Source organism: Corvus hawaiiensis, chromosome 2 (genome assembly GCF_020740725.1).
Source record: "Corvus hawaiiensis isolate bCorHaw1 chromosome 2, bCorHaw1.pri.cur, whole genome shotgun sequence".
NCBI lineage: Eukaryota > Metazoa > Chordata > Aves > Passeriformes > Corvidae > Corvus > Corvus hawaiiensis.
Genome location: NC_063214.1, coordinates 9,465,832 through 9,488,573, shown reverse-complemented (window position 1 = coordinate 9,488,573; position 22,742 = coordinate 9,465,832). Strand labels below are relative to the sequence as shown.

The 22,742-nt window shown below is 37.5% G+C and overlaps 1 protein-coding gene across 8 annotated transcripts in view; it reads right to left on the bottom strand.

Moving 5' to 3' along the window:
- Window positions 1-22,742, bottom strand: part of ROBO1 (roundabout guidance receptor 1) — a 698,066-nt gene that overhangs the window by 63,894 nt on the left and 611,430 nt on the right. For 7 of the 8 annotated variants that reach the window (XM_048293694.1, XM_048293699.1, XM_048293700.1 and 4 more), the window contains 4 exons: window positions 21,212-21,332; window positions 18,473-18,611; window positions 17,127-17,254; window positions 1,513-1,521 (listed from right to left, as the gene is read on the bottom strand). In XM_048293694.1, coding sequence (XP_048149651.1) covers window positions 1,513-1,521; window positions 17,127-17,254; window positions 18,473-18,611; window positions 21,212-21,332 — 397 coding nt within the window. The remainder of the gene's footprint in view (window positions 1-1,512; window positions 1,522-17,126; window positions 17,255-18,472; window positions 18,612-21,211; window positions 21,333-22,742) is intronic. The other variant, XM_048293693.1, reaches the window with a different exon arrangement.

The following is a 22,742-nucleotide window of genomic DNA, read 5'->3' as shown; positions in this document are numbered from 1 at the left end:
TGCAAAGATGTGTTTTATAAACACCCAGCAGTAGTAGCTTTATCTAGAATAGATTCAATAACACTTAAGTCTTTAAAAAAAAAAAAATCTCTTTCAGTGTTTCTGTGGGCCAATTTTTGCAGTTATCTGTTCCCCATGCCTTGTTTCTGCTTCCTGGCGAGTTCATATCAGAATATATTCTTCCTACGACACTCCTGCTTTGAGAGGAATTTTTGAAGCATAAAACTGCTGTCTACATTTGGATGCAAATGCTACCTTTCCTAGCATTTCCTTAGATAAGAAACTATGCATGTTTGCCAAGTGAAGCCAAGATTGACCTACTGTAATTAGCAGACTTCAAAACATTTAGCTCCGAGACATTCAACCAGTACCTTGGAAGAAGATGTGGGAAGGCTTTGACATGACAGCACGTTTCATTTGGAAGGGAGGGAGAACTGGCTGGGGGTTTGCCACAGGGTTGTGAGGCATGAGGGGGGAAATGGAGATGAGGGTGAAGCACCTTTGTTATGCTGCTAGATTCTAATAACAAGAATAAATTTAGCATATAGTTAAATTTAGGGCTTGGCTGGTTCTGCACTAGTCTGTGACACAATGCCACACAATATGGAACCGAGGGTTTCTAAATCCTGTGCTAGTGCAGAGGATTGATGAGGTTTCAGATTTCATTGAACTTCAGGACAGGTGCAACTATAAAGAGATTGAAATGGTTCTGACCACTGGAGAAATAGTTGAATGGTTGTGGTTACAGTACCTCAAGATGACCATTCAGGGACTACTTAACACAAAAAAGAAGGGGGAATTTAGTCTCATAGGCAGCCATGGTAGAATTTATGAAATGTAAGTAGGTACATCTTTCTCTAGGTATTATTTTAAATACATATTTTGTATGGATACTACTCTAAATATATATGCATATTGCCCATATGTGTATTATTCTAAATCTATTGCCATTAAGGTAAATAATAAAAATCTTACTAGCTTCAATGTTAGAAGAATTAAACAGGGTTAAGTGAAACTATTATTAAATTCCATTCTATGTTAACTGTACTGGAAACTTTTTCATTGCCTTTTGTTTTTAATATCAGTCTGATTTCACACCTTGGGTCACATACATGTGGTATGCAATGATGAGACTTTAAAAGATGCCAAGAAATTAATCTCTATAAGAAAAGAACAACTTTTATCCCAGAAAACTTTTAACCAAATGCGATTTTTTTAGCACACTCTGAAGCTCAACCCGTGCAGTCACTGAAGACAGGAGGCATTAGTATTTGACTCATTACATCATATAAAAACAGACAGAAAGTTTGCAACCCATTACCTTTCTCTTTGCCATTAAGTTACCCATACTTCATGCAGAATTTATTCTGTTCGATGTGTCTTGCCAATAACAAGTAAAGGATGGGAGCTGACTGGTTGGAGGACATGGAGGGGGATGGATGGGAAGGGGAGGAGAAGTTCCCGTCACAGTGATACGATGACTAGAAGATGGCCAATAAAATTTCAACTTACCAGACACAACTAAAAACAAAAACAAAACAAAAAGAAAACATGGAATAAATAAAATTGAACAGACATGAAACAAAGCAAAGAATAAAGCAAAATTTGAAAAAAAAAAAAAATAAAAAAAATGGATCCTTGGTAAGGACCTTAGAAAGCAAACATATATTCTGATATATGAAAAATAGGTTTAAAATGTTGAACAACATATTTTCAATTTGATTTTTAAGCAGCAGTCTCTATCAAATACTGAAAGTAGGTAGTAGAGGAAAATGGGGGACTGAAATACTCGTCAGTCAGTCTGGGTTCTACTCCAAGCCTTTCTAATGAACTGATGTGTACCTGGAGTATCTTTTTTTCCACATTATCATTATTTCTCTGCACCAAGATCTTTCTACAGTAAAATTAACTTAAAATCTCCAGTAAATATCAATCTGCGACATTGCTGAAATGGAACAGTAACATTTACAGCCTTTCTTAAGCATCCAAACATTTACAAATGGAATATATTTTTCTGAGGTTAATATCTATTAAAAAAGAAAGTTTATTAAAAAAATTAATAATATGCTAAGGCATTTAGGCCACACATGAATCTCTTTAGTATAGGATTGCTGTGTCACAGTCATAAGGCTCACTATTAAATTGTAAATGCAAAGTAAACCACAATTAAAACTAGTTTGAAAAGATTGTTAACCCCTTTTTTTGTCCCCAAAACCTGAATTTCATTAAAATATTCAAAACCAAACGTTTACTGCAAAATACTAGATTTTTCAATGGAAATCGTCACTGGTAAATTATAAAATGTTAAATTATTCTTCAACCATAGTTCAAAATTTTCATAAACTTTGCAATGGCTCAGATCCTGGTAAGGTAACTTTGCTTATAAAAGAAAGGCCTGTTAGAAAGTATTCCAACTTCATCTTAGTGACAGAAAGAACAGATAGAAAATCAAAAGCAAGAAGCAATGCATTTTGAAAACATACACCAACCAAAAAAAAAAAAAAAGTAAATAAAATAAGGTTAATTGGTGATAGTTGCAGTAAAGGTCAAAAAATATATAGTTTTTAAAAGCATGCTTCACTTTGGTCTTATCATTTTATGCTGAGAGTAAACCCACTCTTGTTCAGCAAGGGCACACTTTCGCATTGAGTAGCTAAGCACCCTCAAATCACCATCCCCTGATAAACACATGCAGAAAATCAGTAACATCCACTTTGCCAACATTCATCAGGCATGAGGAATCCTGGCCTCCTGCTCTGATAAATACAGAGGGCTCCAGCTGTATTATGAAAATGAAGCAGAAAGAGAATCAGATATAATATTGGAATTTGGAACATGCTGAACACAAGAAGCTGCAACTGCATATGCCAAACCCAGATCAAATATATTTGAGTTTTATATCATAAGAGACTTTTTTTTTAGGGAAATAATCTGAAATAGAGGAAGATGAAATTACCATTTTCCAAAGATTTGAGTTTTAAAGAATTGTTCTGGATGTGCACTAGCCTTAAGTGGTATTTCTCAAAAAGAAAATCAGCATGCATTACTCTGCTTGGATTATCTGCAAGTCTGCAATTCCTAAGAGCAATGGCCAAGAAATACTACACACGAATTCCTGAGAGAAATCTGCTCTTCCCAAGGTTCAGCTCCCAGGTGCTCTTGTTCTTGTGTAACTCTATTTCCCAGTAATCATTACTTTTTAACTGAAAAACTCTTTGCTAAACTTGCAATTGCAATCTGACGTACTCTGGAATTAGAAATGATTCTCCATAAAACACAACTCATTGTACATGAAATAGCCTGATAAGAGACTTAATGGAATGCAATTCTTCCACAGAGGAAACAACTCTGAATTATCTGGTTTCCATTAGTTGAGTAGTGCCAAGAAAAGTTCAGCCTCCTCAGTAGAAATGCAGAGCTGCTCAAGTCCTCTACTGAAAACTCACTGGAAAAGGCCTAACAGAGAGAAACCTTTCTTGGGTGCTCAATTATATTTCTACAAATTAAATTAACTTTGAAGTGCTGAATTTCCCCTTTTCTTTTTATTAGACATTTCTTACTATAGGCCAAAAATAACCCTGTCAAGCAAATATGTTTTTTTGCCCACCTGTGAAAACAGAGGGGATACTGATACATGAAAGTAAATCCCTGTAGAAACAGGGAATCACATTGGTTGCAAATCTGTGGAAAGGGTGAAGTTTCATAGAAAAATTTAAACAATTCTGTCAGAGGGATATCATGTGGTTTAAAAGAACAACAATAATAGCAACATCTACAACAAAGACCACATTCTTAGTTTGATTTGCAGGCTATTGATATCTAAGGTTACTAAAACTGAGAAACGAATAGCTTTTTCTTCTATTATAGCATATTTTATTTGACACCACTTTCAATTACAAAGTAAATTAATTTTCCCTGTGTTAATCATGGCTTTTCACATGGCAATTAGGTGGAACAACCTGTTTGTAAAGACAGGAAGTCAGCATGTGAAACCACAACTACCAAAGGAATAGTATTTTTGGCCTTTCATATAATTTCCTTGACATGCAAGGCTTTTCAGGGAAGACGTGTCCAGTCACTGAACAAAAACCAAAAGAAAAGTGGTTTCCAGACTAGTGACGTGATCTTTTAATGCCTTATTCTTTCCAGCAATCCCATCAACCTCACTGGGACTATTGGTATCATTAAATCCGCTCACAGGAGTAGGGATTTGCAGTTTTAGGACTTAAACTATAGCCTAGTACAGTTGCCAGATGTTAATGGAGCAACTATTAAATTTGACAGATGTAGCTTTGCAGGTTCCTATGATAATCAGGTTGGAAGCAACCTCAGAGGTCTCCATTCCAACCTCCTGCTCAAGAGGGTCAGATACAGGGTGAGTCAGGGATTGATCCAGTCAGGGCCTGAAAAATTTCAAGGAATAACAATGCACAGACTCTGGCAACCCACTCTGCTGCTTGGCTGTCCAGCCAGTGAAGAAATGCCTTCTCATATGCAGCCTCAATCTGCCTTGTTTCAACTTAAATCCATTGTCTCTTGTGCTCCCTCCACGCATTGCTGGGATGAGCCTGGGTCTGTCTCACCCTGGGTGTCTCTCATATGAGACCTCAACATGCTGTGTGCAATGCCTACATCTCAAAAAGACACGTTTTGTAGCTCTCCTGACAGAGGTGAATGCAAATGTTGGTCTAGTGTTTCTCAAGAACTCACTGGTTTCCTCATATTTAGAACAAAACATTACAGCGTTGCGTCCATTTCTTAGTCTGACATTAGGCAAGCTAGAAACCTCAAGTACCCCATATTTGATAGCTGTGGCAGCAATTATCTGTCTCAAAAGGAGTAAAATTACAGGAATTTTCATTTCTGTATACTAATAAGATACTTTTGAGATCTTAAGATCCAAGGTGGTACTTAACCACTAAAGAGTATTTTGTTCAGCATGTTAAATACTCATTAATTACTGTTCTCACTATTACTATTTACAAATACCTTCCAGGTGCTCAGGAGATACCCTGTTATTTAACTGACACAAGCTGAATACTTTTGATTTAAGATCCATGTGTTTCACTTCTGATTATTAAAAAAAAATCTTCATGTCTTCAAGGACTGCTGGACACTCATAGAGGTTATTATAAAAGAAGCAAGGAAGTATAACTGTGCACCAGAGAAACTAAACATTTTACATTTTCAGGCCAGTAATGACCTACAACAATCATACCAAATCATTAGCTTATGTATCAATCCTTGGCCATTGTGACTAATCTAGGAACTGGCAGTCACAATGAAATTCAGATTCCTTTCAAGTAATTTTGTGATACATTAATCCCAGTTCAAGTGAAATATAGCAGAGATTGAATGTGCTGTAGAAACAAAGTGGTAGGAGATGGAAGAGGAGCATGAGCAGATGTGCTGGAGTACACAGGGGAATGAGGAGCTGGAATTTCCAATGGGATTGGCTGGGTACAGACCAGACAGTGAGAGGGGAGAAACTGCAGAGCTAGAAACAGAGATAGCACCGAGATTGCTGTGTTATCTGTCAGGGAGCTGAAACTCAGCTGTCTGTCATCGTCATATGAAATAAACATCTGAGAAACCCACAGTTTATGACCTCTGTCTGAAATGTGTGGGTACAGAAAATTTGGGTACTAGAGTCACATGTAGAGGAAATGTGAGAGTCTGAGTATGTTCAGCAAACTGGTCAAACTGACTTTTCACCCCTTAAAAAACCAACAAACAAAAAATTCTGAACAATTCCGAACAAAAACTCAGCAAAAAAAGCTGCCAACATCTTATATTCAAAAATAAGTTTAATTGCTAATCCTGCTAAACTCTGAAATCTAATGAAATACTTTTTATGTTCAAGTATCTGAATGAGGACCGTTGAGTGCCTCCCTGCAACATGACTAACAGATATTTATGTTGGTGTTTTGCAAAAACTATTATTAAGGGAGATAGTTTAAGACAATGTGCCATGTTCCATTTCCTATCTGGTGATTTGTAGGCTATTTGTTCTTATCAAAGCAATCTGAAACTCTCAATATCCTTGATATGCACATCTCTCTGCAGTCATTTGTGGGAAGTATCACTTTCTACAGAGAAATAAACAAAGGCCTGAATCTCTTGTCCTGAAAAAAGATATAAATGCTGCCATTCAGCTGCCTCCTGGCTTCAGCCTGTGAAAAATACAGGAAAGTAACACCAGGTACAGTACACAAGAATCGGGGTGTATCACTTTTCATCCTAACTGGACTCTCTATTTTCAGCTGTCACTTCTTGAGGTGTACATACATATACACACAATTCATATTTTCCCAGATTTTCTGCTAAAGTTCACGTTCATGTAAGACAGCCTGGGCCACCCTTACTCACCATGAATGCTTTCACAGTGCATGGTCCCAGAGCATCAAGTCTGACACAGTGCAGCACAAACTTCTGAGGAAAGGTCGTCTCACAGTCTGGCGCCAAGCATGCCACAGCCACAGAGCTGAGGCAAAATGTTTACATGAGATTTTTGACGTCTCAAATCAAAAGTGATGACATGTAACTCCAAAGCCCCAGCAAGGGAGTGATCGTGGTTTATTCTATTTATGATGAGTGGAAAAATTCTACTTTAGATTGCTGATTTGTCAAATAAGCACTTCTTAAGTTTAAAGGAATAAGTGACTACAGCAACTTCAAATTTACCAAACCCAAGAAGATAAAAATCTGATCGGAACAAAAAGAGATTAATTGTCTTCTGTAATTGTAATGTGAAGAATGAAATTAAGAGAGAAACAGGTGACTTATCAGTTGGAAAAATAATTCTGATATTAAGGTCACCTTTAGAATTAAATCTAGAAACCTATAAAAATGTTTCAGGTTTAGACAGAAAAGTTAACACAGGGAAAATATCAGTATCAATTAGGTGCTGCTTTCCTCAACATACTTCCCAGGAGTTTTGTAGGGTTTTTTTAAATTTGTATTTATTTATTTTTGTTTACAATTGATCCACATTTCCTCTTCTGTCTGAACACTGAAGACCAGTCAGGTTGTCCTGGTTCCGGCTGGGATTGAGTTAATTTTCTTCTTAGTGGCTGGTGCAGTGCGGAGTTTTGGATTCTGTATGAGAGTACTGCTGATAACACAGCGATGTTTTGGTTGTTGCTGAGCAGTGCTTATCCCAAGTCAAGGGCTTCTCAGTGTCTCATGCTCTGCCTGTGAGGAGGGGCACAAGAAGCTGGGAGGGAGCATGGACAGGACAGCTGACCTGAACTGGCCAAAGGGATGCTGTATGATATAGAACATGATGCCCAGTATTTAAACTGGTGACAACTGGGTGGGAGCTGCTGACTGCTGTTCAGGGGGAAGTTGGTCATCAGTCAGCAGATGGTGAGCAATTGTATTGTGCATCACTTGTTTCTCTTGGATTTTATTTTTTTCTCTCTCTTCATTGCTATTATTGGTTTTGTTATCATTAGTATTATTAGCATATTTTACTTTGTTTCAATTATTAAAGTGTTCTTAACTCACGAATTTCTGGGTTTTGTTTGCTTGCTTGATATGTTTTTTTCTGATTCCCCTCCCCATCCCACTTGGTGGAGGGGCATTGAGGAGTTGTGTGGTACTTTGTTGTCAGCTGGGTTAAACCACAACACTTGTGCTGGGCAGTAACACAGAGACAGACTGGGTCGAGTTTATGCCCTGCACTGAAAGTGCCACTCTCAGGGTACTGGGGGGCTGCCAGCTGCACTTGTCACTGTGCACTTCCTCCAGAAGCCTCAAGGCAGCTGCAGTCTGGAAACTTGCTAGTCACATCATCATCCTGACACTGCCTCTGACCATGTGGACAGAATACACAGTCTCCTTCTCAGCACATGGCACATGCCTGGATTTAGTCTGCGCCTCTGGACTTGAAACCCAAAGGAAAAGAGCCGGCGCCTGTGTGCACTCAGGAGAGCTGGTGTGCTCCAGGGGAAAGTGGTCTGACCAGGAAAAAAGGCAAGTGTCGCTCCTTGGTGCTGACAGGACAGACAGAGCCTTGGAAATATAAGTGCTTCTGGAGCTGCTGCACATACCACAGAGAGAGACAGACCAGGCTAAGGCTTTGAAACATCCCTAAACATGGACAACGTAACACATGCAGCCTGGTGGCTCAACATCATCAACTCCAGAAACAATTTGAGAGATGAGCTTCAAGCACCATGGATCCAAAATCAGTGATTCTCTCTCCTGTGCCTGCTCCCAGCTTTGCAGCAGAAGCAAAAAGCAATTTTTTTCAAGAGCTTTTAGTTTTCCCTATTGACATTAAATTGTCTCAAAGCTCCTCTTCTCTCTTTGGTGGTTTAAACCCCACCCTCTGCTAATAAACACCACAAGATCTGTGCATTAATCAAACCTCCTTCTTGGGTGCTATTCTCATTTCAAGAGCAATCAAATGGCATTGACTCGTTATGGATTTCTGGCCATTCTGAGACTTAATTTAAGCTGAGAGGTGTTTCCTTCTTCAACTCTGATTCAAGGGGCTGGACAGTAAAATCTGGCTCTATTTCAGCTGTGTATCAATCATGTAACTGTATTATCTTAAAATCTGATTCACAGCAGGGTAATAAATTTTCCCTTTAAAAAATCACAATGAAAAGGGCTACACAAGTGTGCCTGTTTGTCCACACATGTGTGAGAGGAACCTTCAGAGAAAAATTTGTATGAAGATAACAGTGTGTGAAATGTACTCATATGAGACTTTTTGCTTTGCAACTGATACTAGCAAAAAAATAAGACGGATCATAATCTGTCCTCCTGCAAGATTCAGTGAAGATTTCTATGATAAAAACCAAAAAAGTGGAAATAGGCTTTGAAATGCAGCCTACAGGCAGCACTTCTCAGGTTAATACATGTAGTACACAATTTAAAACGTGTATAAATCCTGCAGTCATTGCCTTGACGTGACAAATGGAAATCCGAAACACAGAGGGTAGAAGAAAGAGAGGGAGAGAGGGGGATTTAAGATTTTCCAGAAGTTCTTCTCTTAGTCTACCTTCCCCCTTCCTTGCTCTGGATCCTCCTAAAGCACACTGTAAACCAAGTATAACTTAGAGAGCACTCTTATGAGGAGTCTGATTCTATCTATTTAAAAACTAGAGTAATGTGGTAAACTGTGAAGTCCTGTTTCCCAGGCTTCTCTTTTCAGTTGTCTTCCCCCGAGTTCTAAATGAACTGAGGTAATTTTAGGCACTGCTGCAATCTAAGTAGTCGTGACTACAAATATTTATACTAAAGCCTTTTAAAAGAGTGAAAAAAGATGAATTTTAAATAAACTGTGTAGAAGTACAAAGAGATTATGATAGATAGATACTATTTGAAGAATTCTTAGGAGCTTCCTACTGCATTTTTTTGACTTATAGTTAAAGATAGTAGAGCTGAAAAGGAAACTGAGTAGGATTTTTTCCCCAGCTGTTTATGATAGCACAGAGTACTTCTTGGAAAGGAGAACTTGAAATCCATAGCAACCGTCTTATAACAAGTTAAAGCTATTTGTGAAAAGTGGCCAAGGCCCATGATCAACGGATACCAACACACACTAAAAATGGAAGGACAATAAATCTCTGCAGTGCACTAACTTGTGATCATTAAAAAATGTTGTTTTGGGCATGCAATACTCAGTGAGGAATACCGTCAACTGAAACATATTATTTCAAAATAAATCTGGATTTCTTCTCATGGGGATGCCATACCCCCCACATAGAAACAACCCAAGTCTACACTAACAGCCCAACTTACTTTTCAATAATGTTAACAGGAAGGTAACTGTGACATATTAACAAATTTTAATTATAGGTAGCAAAAATTACCACATACAAGAATTCTATGCAAGCCAGACTACCCACCACATACCAGGAAGTTTTACTGTCATAGAGGCAGAAATGGGAAATGGGAAGATGCTTTAGGAAATAAGGATGATCAGCAAAAACAAAGTAAAACTAAAAAATCCAGGGACAGTTAGCCTGATTTTCATACAGCTCTCTGTCAAAAGATGACAATGCTATCCAAAGTTGCTGGTAGTCTGAAACAAAAGTGTTGCTGCAGCTATGATGGTCCAGAGACACTAGCAAAGATATTCTGCACTTTAGACTTTAGTTAGGTTATATGCTTCAAAGAAAATATCTGGCAAGTTCTTAGCAGTGAAGAACTCTGGAAGAAGAGGTATAGAAAGGGCCATCAGACCTTGCTGGTGGACAGCTGGACAAAACCAGAACTCTCAGGTGACTTCCTTCTCTGTACTGAGACCCAATGTGTGACCTTAACTGTGTCAAAAGAGAGCAGCTGTCTAATTTGAGGAGGTGCAAATCCTAAGTGGGCTCTCACAGGCCGGAGAACGATGAAAAGAGAACAGGATCCCCTTCAGTGCTGTGTTTAGACAGCACAGAGCATTTATGAGAACAAAACAAGCAATCTGGTCCATCCAGACAGTTTTGTTTTTCTGTTTCTCTGTCCTGTCACCCTATTTCATACTTAAAAGGATTTTAAAAAACAGTCATCCCAAACTTTGGGAATTAGTGTGTGGTCATAGGGACAAGAAGAGCATGCAAATACATGCTGCAGAAAATGATAATTTATATTTAAAAATTTAGCCTGACCAAGGAATTTCTTTTCTTACATTGGAAGATTCTGATACTGAGCATACGCGGCAATCAACTCCACATATAAAGACAGCAAAATTCTTTACTACCAGTTCTTGAGTGTTATTCAGCACCTAGCAACAAAGCATTTTAGTGTTCAAACAAAACACAACTTATACTAACAAATGGCACTCAAAACAGCTTATTAAAATAATGTTTGAATGCACTGTCATTCAGCATTTTTAATTTTTTTTCTTAAAACCAGTTTAGAGATGACTGACTTCACTGATGCATGTAAACTAACAAAAGTAAGGGAATGTACTGCAATCACTGTATTACTCACAGGCTATGACCAAGGCAAAAATAAAGTGTGTATTACCTTTTTATGGATGTTCAGCACAATTTAATAAAGCCGATGTTTACTTCAGAATGAACGTATGGCAGAAGTACTGTTTACTGAACAACCAATTTAAGTTATTATTCCTTGCATTCTATTTAATTTTATTCATAAAATCAAAAATCTTTAAACTCAACAACTTGTAGTAAAATTCTACTTTGTCTATTCCAAAGACAGAATTATTGAAACGTGACTGTGAACAGCAGTCAGAAAGTAAAGTCTGCAGCAGTGAAACCTGATACAAAAACAATTGCTTTTTCCATAGCCATGGGATTTAGGAAATTTCAGACACTAGAAAAAAGCCTTCAGATTTTTGTTGCTACTTTTTTTTTAATTGAGTGCTGAAGTATGCTACACAAACCTACTTGCTTCAATTCTCTTCACTGAGTGATTAAAATGCACAAATTTTGAGAACTATACAGTAAATAAACCCCTTCCAGCAGGAAATAGCCTCTAGCTTCAACTTATTTCTGTAGTAACATTTCTCCAAATTATTTGGAGTCCTTCTGTTCTACTTTTTCAGAAACATCTGTCTCAAGTCCTTGTTTCAAAGTACCAAACTGCAGGAATGAATCTCAAAAGTTTTTATGTGTTATATTCCTGTATGATATTGTTATCACTGTTGCATGACTCTACGTAAAAAAACCAAACCAAACCAAATAAAAAAAGCCAACATCCATTTAAAACATAAAAAACATAGATGCAGTTATTTATTAAAATATTTACAGATTCCTCCTTTTATCCCTATTTTAGAAATGCTTCAGGAATCTTAGTATTCATCACTTGCACCAGTAATACAAGAACCTTCAGGGTTCTAATCTCTTCTTCAGACAGTTCTCTCATTTCCTCCTAATTAACTTTTAAGATTTCTATTCTTTCACCAGAAATTGGTGCCAGTCAAACTCCTCAGATCCTTGATGGAAATCTGACATGCTATCAGGGTTTACAGCAGTCATTAAGGGGGAAATGGGCTCTTTAAGCTATAGCAATCACAGGAGATGGTCTCCTCCATTCATCCTACCAAAAGTTTACTAATTAAAAAAATCCTGAAGTTCATTGGACAATCATTATTCTTCCTTCCTTTTTCACAGGACTGAAGACAGAATATGGCATCAAATCAGTTCTTTCAAAGGAAGAAACATTGATTTAAAAAGAGAACACGTAGACGAGTTCAGATTTAAATCCAAATCCTAGTTTTAAAATTCCACTGGTTAAATTCACCCCTGATACTGTGAGGGGTTCACTACAATACATAATAATTGCTGTACACCTCAACAGCATTTCTGTAATCCCATAAAATTCTGAATTTTGTCCTTGTTGTTTTAATGTTTAATGTAATTACATTTACAGCCGACTTATAATGTGTAGCAGCAGCCTGACACAGTGGAAACATTTATATGCTATCAGACAGATGAAATAGCAAACCCTATTCCTTTTCATTCCAGGTGGTATTCTCAGCCCTTCCCAATAGCCTTATCAAATAGATGTCTTTTACTGTGTGCCTTGAAGCTACTTTGCACAAAGAGGAGGTGGAAAGAGGAGGAAATTCCAGATGTGAAGCATGTGCCACCTTTTCAGATTAAAATTCCTTGTGATTTGACTCCTACAGCAAAATCACAGCTGGGAATCACTTATCAAAAGTTCCACTCACTATCTACCTTGCAGACAAGCTCTGTTGACCCTAAAATTAAAGACATCATAATCTAAAAAGGCTTGGTATCAGAGACTGCCACTGTAAAATATGAACTGGCCGGTATAATTTCCATAGGAATTCTTCTTTTTTCCTGCCAAACTGATAACACCAAATGTGTTTAGTTCCTTTGAATGGCAAAATTTACATTTTACAGTTCAGTTGCTGCTGCTGCAGCTATAGCTGTGTATTAGGCAGGGCCCTGTACCAAGTATTGCACGCTCCTCCAGAGCCTCTACTCGAGGAAGGAGAGCTAAGAAGACCTCAAAGATTACTGCTCACTACCAGTCTGCTGCTGACTGACCACAGTCACCTACAGCCATGGTTTTGGTGTCACTCTTGTGAAGTCCTGAAGTCAACTGACCCACTCAAGCTGTTTCTCCCAACTCCTGCTGAGTCTTATCTACACTGTCACTGCAATAATGGTTCCTGGCCAGCTGCAGAGTAGGGCTGCCACTGGAGCCATAACTTACACTTGTTTCAGAGAGAACAGCTTGTTTCACCAGAAATTATAAACTTATTATAAAATTAGATGTCAAAAAAGCCCAATTAAGTACTGCAAATGGGAGCAAAGCAAATGGAAGTAGGTGAAAATATGTAAAACCTTTGGTTCTTAGATTTGCTTGAAAGCATTTTCATGGTTAAATGTGAAATTTGCAGATTCTTGAAGAAGCCCTAATTCTATTTGCATTAATGGTAAAACTAATTCTCTTTTAGTACTGAAGTTCTGAAGTCTGCATTTTTGGTAATTTTGTGTGTCTTAGGAACATTGTTTTCAATTATATATGTAATAATGAAATATATAATATTATACTTCCTACAGTCCTGCTTTGAGGCATAAAACTAAGCAAGTCACATAATAGAAACCTATACAAAACATGAAAAGCATATGCATCAAATACAATACAATATAAATACAACAAATATACCCAGTTTGCTTAGTGCTAGAGCAAGAGAGAAGTCCACTGGTTCCAGTAATGCCATTTTTCTGGCATTTTTTTCCTTTTCTGAAGCACATCAGCTACTTGGTAAAATATAATGTGTTGGCAAAATATAATGTATTGTACTCCGGGCTGCTTCCTGGCATTATGTATTGACTGAGGTATTTATTTAATAATTAATCATCTCCTGAACGAAACGTTTCCACATGTATTTAGCAATGTCTCTGGATGCCTTACAGATGCAGTACACATTGCTGCAAAACGAAAACAGAGGGCTCAACTCTCCAATTTTAAGTATATGGAAACAACATCAGGATTACATTTCCTTAACTATTTAATTTTCCGAGGAGACAATAAGATAACTTGACAGTTTTAGGGATGGAAATGCTTCCTAGCTGCAGGACTAGAACACTAAATGAAGGGTTCAACCTTCACTATGGCAATACAGAACTCCAAATCTGGCTTATGGATATGGCTGAAGTCACAATAAAAATAAAACATCTGCATATAGGAAACACTTATGATCCCCAAAGTTAGGAGCCTGTATAGAAGAAAACAGTAATTCCAGCAACCAGCATCTGTGACACCAGTGCCATGAGCAGGAAGAACAATAAAAAGGAACTGATATTCCCACCCCTCTCCTGTATTTTCTACAGTTAACAGTTTATTATAGAGAAAGAGGGAGAATTGAGCTATCTGAGCTGACAGTTCCTAGTCCAGGGACATGGCCTGGACCAGCTCCCAGCTCAGAGGCAGCGCCGTGGCTGTGCAGCATTCCCAAGAGCATTCCCGAGACAGAGAACCATGCATGGACCATGGAGGGTCTGCTCCACGGAGCAGAGGCAGAGCTGAGCAGGAGGAAGGGGTCCTGCTGGAGCCAGGGCAGCTCCCTGTGAGACCCCAGGCTAGCTGTTTACCACATCCCATCCACACCTCTCTGACAGCTGCGTATCTCAATTGCCCTGGTGCTGCACGCTGCGCCTTTTAGAACCCCAGATAACCCCCCACAGGAGAAAGCACACACGGGTCAGTCACAGTGTGAGTGGAAATGATGAGTAGGGAAGAAGATTAATCCTTTTCTTAGCAGTGCTGCCAACCCTGAGGATCTGAAGAGCACTGCTCACAGCCCTGTCTGCTGGGGTGCCACGTTTCACTCTCTGCCACAGCCCTACAGTGCAGACACTTGACAGATGGGGACGGTCTCTTTCCTGCCACGGACACACATCTGGGGTCACCACTGACAGCTCTTATATTCCTTCTCTGGCACAGAAACACCACAGCTTGTTGCTGAGATACTGAAGAGGAAAAAACCCAAACCAAAGCTCCACAAATAACCCTAACCCATTCAAACCCATGCCAAGACCCCTCCTTGCCCTTTGCTTAATCTAACATGCCTGCACAGTGGCAGCTCAAATGTCTGAGGCTGCGATTTCTAATGCAGCCCTCTGTTTACAAATATGTAACAAAAATAACTCAATTTGGCACAGCAAAACACACATTTACTAAACTCTACAGTCAACAGATCATGTGATGATAACCAGAAATGCAGAAAAGACTTGTCATTTCCATTCCTTAAATCACAACCCCAAAAAATCATAAAATTATAAAAAACAAACAACTAACCAAAAATTCAAAGACCCGTGTGTGCACAGTCAGGACAATGTTATTTTGGTATTGAAACAAGATCAGTCTACTTTTCTAGATGGAGCATAGTCAAAAAGCTGGCCCTTTAGGAAAAAAAAAAAAAGTTATAACAAGGGAAGAGGAGAGGAGGGAAAAAGAGGAGAAGGCAAAAAAAGGAGGAAAAATGTGAAAAATCTGAATGGAAAATGCATTTTCTAGAGGAGTATTTTTTCCTCCCATAAAACTCGGTCTCTCAGATACGCTAATAAATGGATTTTGATCATAATTTATTTCATTACCAACTACAAATTGTCCTTATACATTACAGTTTCTCACATCAATCCCTCCTACGAAGACATTAGTGCAGACAAATGGCTCAGGAGGCAATCCATTCACACTGGGAAACAAATCATCCCATAACAATATCCTCAGAGCAAAGCTGCCACAATGTAAATATCTACTGTGTAATACAAGCACTTAAAAAATCTTGATGAATCAGGACTTAGGCTATGATCTTAAAAATACCTTAAAAATACCAGTTTATTATCAAAGAGATCTCACTCGATTTCTAACATCTGCATACTTATGTCATTTTATATCTATTAGCACCATTAACCTAAATGGGATTTCAAGTATCTTTTTGTTTATTATTTTGAATAGACTATGAAAGATTAGGGCTACCAAGAGCTTATTTCCAGAAATGTAACTGCACAACCAGTCATTAAAGCAAATTTTCTTAATAGTAACATTTTACAGGATTAAGTTAATTTAAGACACGATCTTCAGAACGAATCACCATTTAAAAAAATAATTCAGCCTTCTTCCTTTGAATGAACTGTGCTTACTGCTCACAAGTTTATCTTTTATTCTACAACACTGAGCATGAGAGCTGGTTATTTTACAAACATAAGGTATCAGTTTTGATGTATAAACATCATGGTGACGAACAAAACAGAACATCTCAAAATTCTTGGTTTTATGAGAGCCTCAACAAAAGAATTCAATACTTTCCTAACAGAGGGACACCAAATGTTTCTGGTGGAATAAAGGAGAGCAGGGTAAGGACAAGACCTTTCCTGTTACAGTAAATGTGTCAAAATAGAGGCCTGTTACCAAATAAAATACTTTTAAGCCTATACTTCCCCAGAACTCCATAATCACTAATTCCCACTGAACAGAGAAAAGGACAGAGGGACCATCAGTGACTAGAAAAAAGCACCAGGATGACATCATTGCCTGTCTGCTAGCCAGGAAAGGAAGAGAGGGATTATCTGAATAGTGAACATCTGGATTGTGTATACAAAGGCAGCGAAGGATTTTTATACATATTAGTTCACTGAGCTCTACTGAATTTTTATCTTACAAAGAAACAGTAGTGCTACGATACGCTTCTATAATGAAAAAGCAACAGGAATTCCAGTGGTCTGGGTTAGTGTATTAAAAGACACACAAACAGATTTATCATTCACTGCTTCTCCACTATATTTAATTGAAAAAACTTGGCAGATACTTGAACTCGCAACTCCTTGAATTAAAACAATGCATCTTATAACACTGACCTTCTTCTTTCTGTTAGCTTTTCAGATACAAAGATTGCAAATGACATGATTCTGAACTTGAAGAACTGAAATTCAAAACATACTCAGTTCCCCATCCCAGTATTGTAAAGACTGCTTAAAAAAATCTTACACGTGAAGTGTTTCCATTTCCTCGGAATACAACCCAAGCCAAATTTGTATTTTCACATTTTTTATCTCTACAGTTGTTGTACAAAAAAAAAAAAAAAAAAAAAAAATCAACTTTATTCTAGTACAACTTTATTCAACTTTATTCTTGTACAACTTTATTCAACTTTATTCTTTACAAAGAAACATTCTTACCTTGAACTGTTAAAGTTGCTGACGCCTCAGCTTTTCCAACCATATTTTCTGCAACACAAGTATACGATCCCATGTCTCCTGCCATAACTTTCTTGATTTTCAAGGTATGATCATCACGGATTTCGTATCTTTAAATATAGATAGCAGTTAACAATGAATAGGAATAACAGAACTTTGTACAATTTCTGCAAAGGGTAAAAATATGGGGGATTTGCTCTCAAATATTCTTATTTCTGTATTTCCCATAAGGAAAAAAAAGTATAAATACTTATTAACTGATAATGTAAAATAAAGTTTTAAAAACAAAATATATCCAAGCATTTGAAAACCTTATTCTGATATTATATGCACACAATCACAAAGCCCTAATGCAGAACATCTTGTTAGAATTCTTTTAACAAGTAAATATAATAATAGCTATTACTCCTCAACTGAATGAAAGATTTTTATTAATATGGTTGACAAGAAAATACTGTTCCCAAGAAGATCAGAATTGCTTGAAAGTCAAGATAAATCACAATTCATTCTTTTTTGTTCTTCCTAAAGAACAAAGTGGCCTTTTACCAATTTCTCTCCCTTCATCACCTTTCTCTCTTTTTTGTATAATGCAGTCACTGTGTTTCTGTTTATGGTAAGTCGATTTTTCTCCTAAAAACGGTAGTTTTCATTAAAGCTATAGACTAAACTATCAAGAAGTTGGATTGGTTGGCTGAAGCCAACTGTTAAAGGGTTTCTTCTTTCAATCCATTCCCCTGAAAGTTTTTAAACTGATAATTAGCATTTCAAGGTAAGTAAATAACTATTTAATCTATCTCTATATCTATCTATCACAGGATGTATTTATTTTTAATAAGATGTTTTACTTTTTGGCCTTAATTACAGCAATGACAAAAAAATAAGTTAATTGCAAACCTAGTAACAAATACATGTATAACCAAGGCAGCTCTTTACATTACCAGACTACATTTTATATCCATTGCAATTCCAATACATACCTCTTGGTGTTGAAATGTCTTTTACTATTACACATTCTCCAAAACTTTTAGTAATCACAAGAGACTCTTCAGGTGAAGAATTAATCTGTATCTGATATTACTGACTGAACTTGGTTATTTTATGTTATATTTGCCATGTGTTGTTACAACAAAAAACTTGAGACCAGGATGTTCTTAAGTTTTAAAATAAATTGTAGCTTCAACTAGAGCACAATGGTAATTAGAAATGTCTTACTGGATCAAGCCAGGCCTTTTGTATTCAAGACAAAGAAATGCTAGCTGTCAATCACTGAATGGCCCCATCATATACCAAACTAGATGTCATAAAAAGGGTAACTCCAAGTACTGCACCTTGCTTTTGGTAGCTCCCCATCATCTTTTCTCCATCTCACTGTAGGGACTGGGTCACCTCTTGCCTCACACTTGAACTCCGCACTGTCATCCACAGTTACCGCCAAATTGCTTGGTCTCTTCACAAAAGATGGCCTCTCTAAAGGGAAAGGAAAGGAAAACAAGGATTAATCCAGCAGCTCTGTGTCTGAGTTGCACAGGATCTCTGTGAGGCTGCTCGCAGGTGTCAGCAGGAGCAAGTGTTCCATGCAATAATTTCCAGTGCTGCATTAGAAAGGCAACATTTTCTTTCACCAGCACACATGAAGTAAAACAAGTCAAAAAAGCCCCAGAATGTCCTCTTTGTAGTTTTTGTTTATAAAAACTGCTGCTATCCCTGGCTTAATTTGCAGGACATGGATGATCCAAGTCCTGGCTCACCAGAGTCAGATTAATTGCTGCATACTTATGATCAGACTTTCTGGAACAAAAGGGGATCTCAGTACAGGCTGTGTCATTTTGGCAAACCCTGCAAATTTCAGGAAAGGTATTGATACACTTTCATACCTGTAACAGGTTCAAAGCTGTAGGTTGCTGGACTATTGATACGTTCATAGTTCTACACCAGGCTGCAGTATAGTGAGGTTTGCACACTCCCAAGGAAAAAAGCGGTTTTAAACAATTTCTGGAATATTCCAGGAATGACCCATCTAGAAGAGCAGCACTAGATGACAACAGCATGTCCATAAAAGAACTGGGAATGTTTAACAGGAGAGTGTTTGGCAGGTTCCTTTGCCTAAGGCAGATGAACTTTTTGTCTATAAACCTGTGAAAGCTCTGAGGGAGTTGAGAAGGCAGTTGCATGTTTTGACTTGTATGTATTAAAGATATAAATATCATCCCCCTGGAACTGGAAGAGTCTGAAGCCATTGGCACTATCAGGAAGCGTGAATACCCAAAAATACACCACAAATTTCTCACAGGAGTACAAAACGACCAGACAGAAGGATAAAGAGAAAATCCCATGCTCTTCATGTCTCAGATTTGTGTTTGAAAAAAGCAGTTCTAAATATTACTCAGGCTTTGCAGATATAGAGACTCAGTATTGCAAAAAGTTAATGGTTCAAAAAAGAAATGTGAACTGAACAAAACCTCATTAAAAAAACCCTTTATTCTCAAGGATGTCCAGACCAGCTGAACACTTGTGTGGTAGAAAACTTAACTTTGCTGGCAATGCCAGGAAACAATGTTAAATGAAACAGCAAGATGATCTTTAAGCTGTCAGTTCTAGCCTGGGTTCATATACAAGAAGTGAGAAATAAAACAGATCTACAGGCATAAATCTAACTGGGCATTAAAAAGATACAAATATAGACCATCCCCTGTCCTAGTCCCTTTCTTGTAGATGCCGAAAAAACGAAACCTGAATGTAAGAAAAGAACGTTCCAGATTAAACGTCAGGGTAGGAGCAGTTTGGGGAAGAATATTTAACTTAACTATGCAAGAGAAAAAGGACTGATCTGGTAAGCCCAGGACTGCTGCGCAACTGCAAAACCCACAAGAGGTGCATTGTTCTCCAGATCAGTTTCCTAAAGGAAGAGTAATGGACTTCCAGGAGTTTTTGTCTGCCCATTCATAACACTCTTATTCAAATGCAGAAACGGATAAGGGAAATCAGCACTGATTTAAGGATCTATCTTTGTCACACAATTATTTGGTACATACAAGGAAAGCTTAGCAAGGATCACTTTGAAACTTTCTAATATTACAGTTTCTGGCACGCAATCCTCCCTCTGATCTAAAGCAGAGACCTAAAAGCAAAAGTTCAACTTCTAAATAACCAAACTTCATAAATAGAAGATTAATGTAGAAAAATTTTAATATATGAAGTCAGCATATTTCTCGTGCTTTTTCACGCATATCCAAGTCTGAGTTGAAAGAATTAGGTATATTAAAGATTTCTAGACATAGACTAGTAAGACATTCAAAGCTTTACTGCCCCATTTGAAAACAAAACCTCACTAGTCTCCCCAGGCTGAAAATCTGAAATATGTCTGAAAGGAACAAGAGATGAGGAAAAAGCCAGACAGAGCTCTGCCTGCAATGCATCCCTCTTACAGGTGTTTAGCAGGAGTGGTGTTTTTTCAGCCTAAATCACCAAACGGTCCAGCCCATGATTCCTTGGCTGGCAGCAGACTCGTGATGAGCTATTAACTGGTACAGTTAATTAGGAGCCTGGTGCTGCAGGACTTTACTCATGACTTTCAAGTTTAGATTTTGCTTGAAAGTTCTGAAAGTCTATTTGACAATAAACTCCCTCCCCTAGAGTTTCAAAAGTGTTTATACAAAACCAAAATAAAACACTACAGGGGATCAGAAAGTCTTCCTCAGTTTCTAAAGGGTTACGCACTACTTTCTTCCTGGATACTCAGTTTGAACAATTTTAAGATGGTGTAAAAGCTTGTTTCATTAAGGAAACCCCTGCTTCACATGAAACTCTGAACAGTGATCCAGCCATGGACACTGGAATTATTTTCAGTTTGAGAATTAAGTACAAAAGCATCTTCTGATAGGAAAATTGTCCCAGCTGGGCTGCAGAGCCATTAACTTCCTCTTAATTTGCTAGAACACAACCACGAGAAAAACATTTTCAACACAGAAAAGGAAATGGATAAGAATGATCTCTTAAAAAAAAAGCTTACTAGGAAAAACAAAAGTTGGAAAATTTCACCAACATTTTCATTTTAAAGGAGTTCTTACCTAAAACAGTGAGCTCCGCAACTTCGCTTTCACGTTCTCCCACCATATTTGTTCCAACACAAACATATTTGCCAGCGTCATTCTTTCTTGTGTATGTGATCATAAGCTTTCCTCCTCTGATCTAGGACAAGTCAAGGATAACAAAAACACTTTAATATGAATTATCAATTTAATAATAATAACAACTTGAAAAATATTTTGTTACAGATAATGAAACAGAACAAGCCATCAGTAATTCTCCATATCACATAAAAAAGTGGAAAAAAAATAATTTTAGCTTAATTTCCTTCTCTTATGCAAAAACCTCGTGTTTTAGTTCCACATCAGTATTTTAAAATCTCTGAGATTTGGACCCTTGTTAGTTTTTTCTTCATTCTGTGTAATGTAATGCTGGGTGTTCACCAGTCTGTTTAATGCCTGTTAGCCAGAAGGACTACAACTCCTTCCCATGTACTGATACAATCAGGTGGAGAGTAAAATTAGCACGAGACATAAATCTCATTTTTACGTCAAGTGCTGCAATTACTTTTTCTTGACAAGAAATATGTGCACGCTATCCTGCTGCTGTCGTGCTCATTATTATTCATGCATTTTGTGTTTGTTTTGGCTTTCTTTTCTAAAGGAAGTGAAGGAAATTATTTATTCTTTAGTTCTTCTCACCTTTAAATAAGTAACTTTTAAGGCTGATAAGCAGATGAGCGGAAGCAATTAAATTCTTACAGGGAAATGAATAACATTCTGCTCTTAATTTTGAATTCAGCTTTTGGGAGATAATGGAATTCCAATGATCCCCAAATCACAAAACACACTTACCTTTGTGATTCTGAATCTTATTATGTTATATAAAAATATACATTAAATGCTTATGAAAGTATCTGATCTTCCTTTAAAAGGATTTATTCTCCTGTTTTATTGACCAAATGGTCGAACAAGTTTCAGTTCACCAAATGCAGCAAAATTTGCGTAGGCAGCTGAGTAAGTACCATGTTTACTTTGACATACAAAGAAAGTTTCTTAATTACATAAACTACATTTTGAAGTGCACATATGCTTATGGGCCAAATCACTTATGAAAACCACTGCTGTTCAAGGCAGGAGCGGAAGTGGACAATAAATAAAAGCCACATATGAAGCTACAGGAAAGGGTCTAATGTGGTCAGTGACAAGGAGGAGAGTGTTCTCAATATGAGGTATTTAGCTTGAGTTGCCTGCAGCTAGAAATCTGTCCCTGGAAATTTGACATCTTGAGCAGCGTTGGGCTCTGATTGTCATTGTAGGATGTACAGGCACAAAGATGACAGTCAGTTATTGAGATAAATGGACACACACGTGGAACATAGATAGTGTTGCATACAAATTTCATTCTGTTGCCTTTGGCACTCATTGCTTGAGAGCACAAGAGATATGTCCTTTATCATTCAGAAAGCTGGTAATGCTGAAATTTCAATGGAGATTTGAGGCATGAGGAATGAAAAAATAAAGGTGACCTGCAAACACACATTTTTCAAGAATCTATGTGCATTTTAAGATT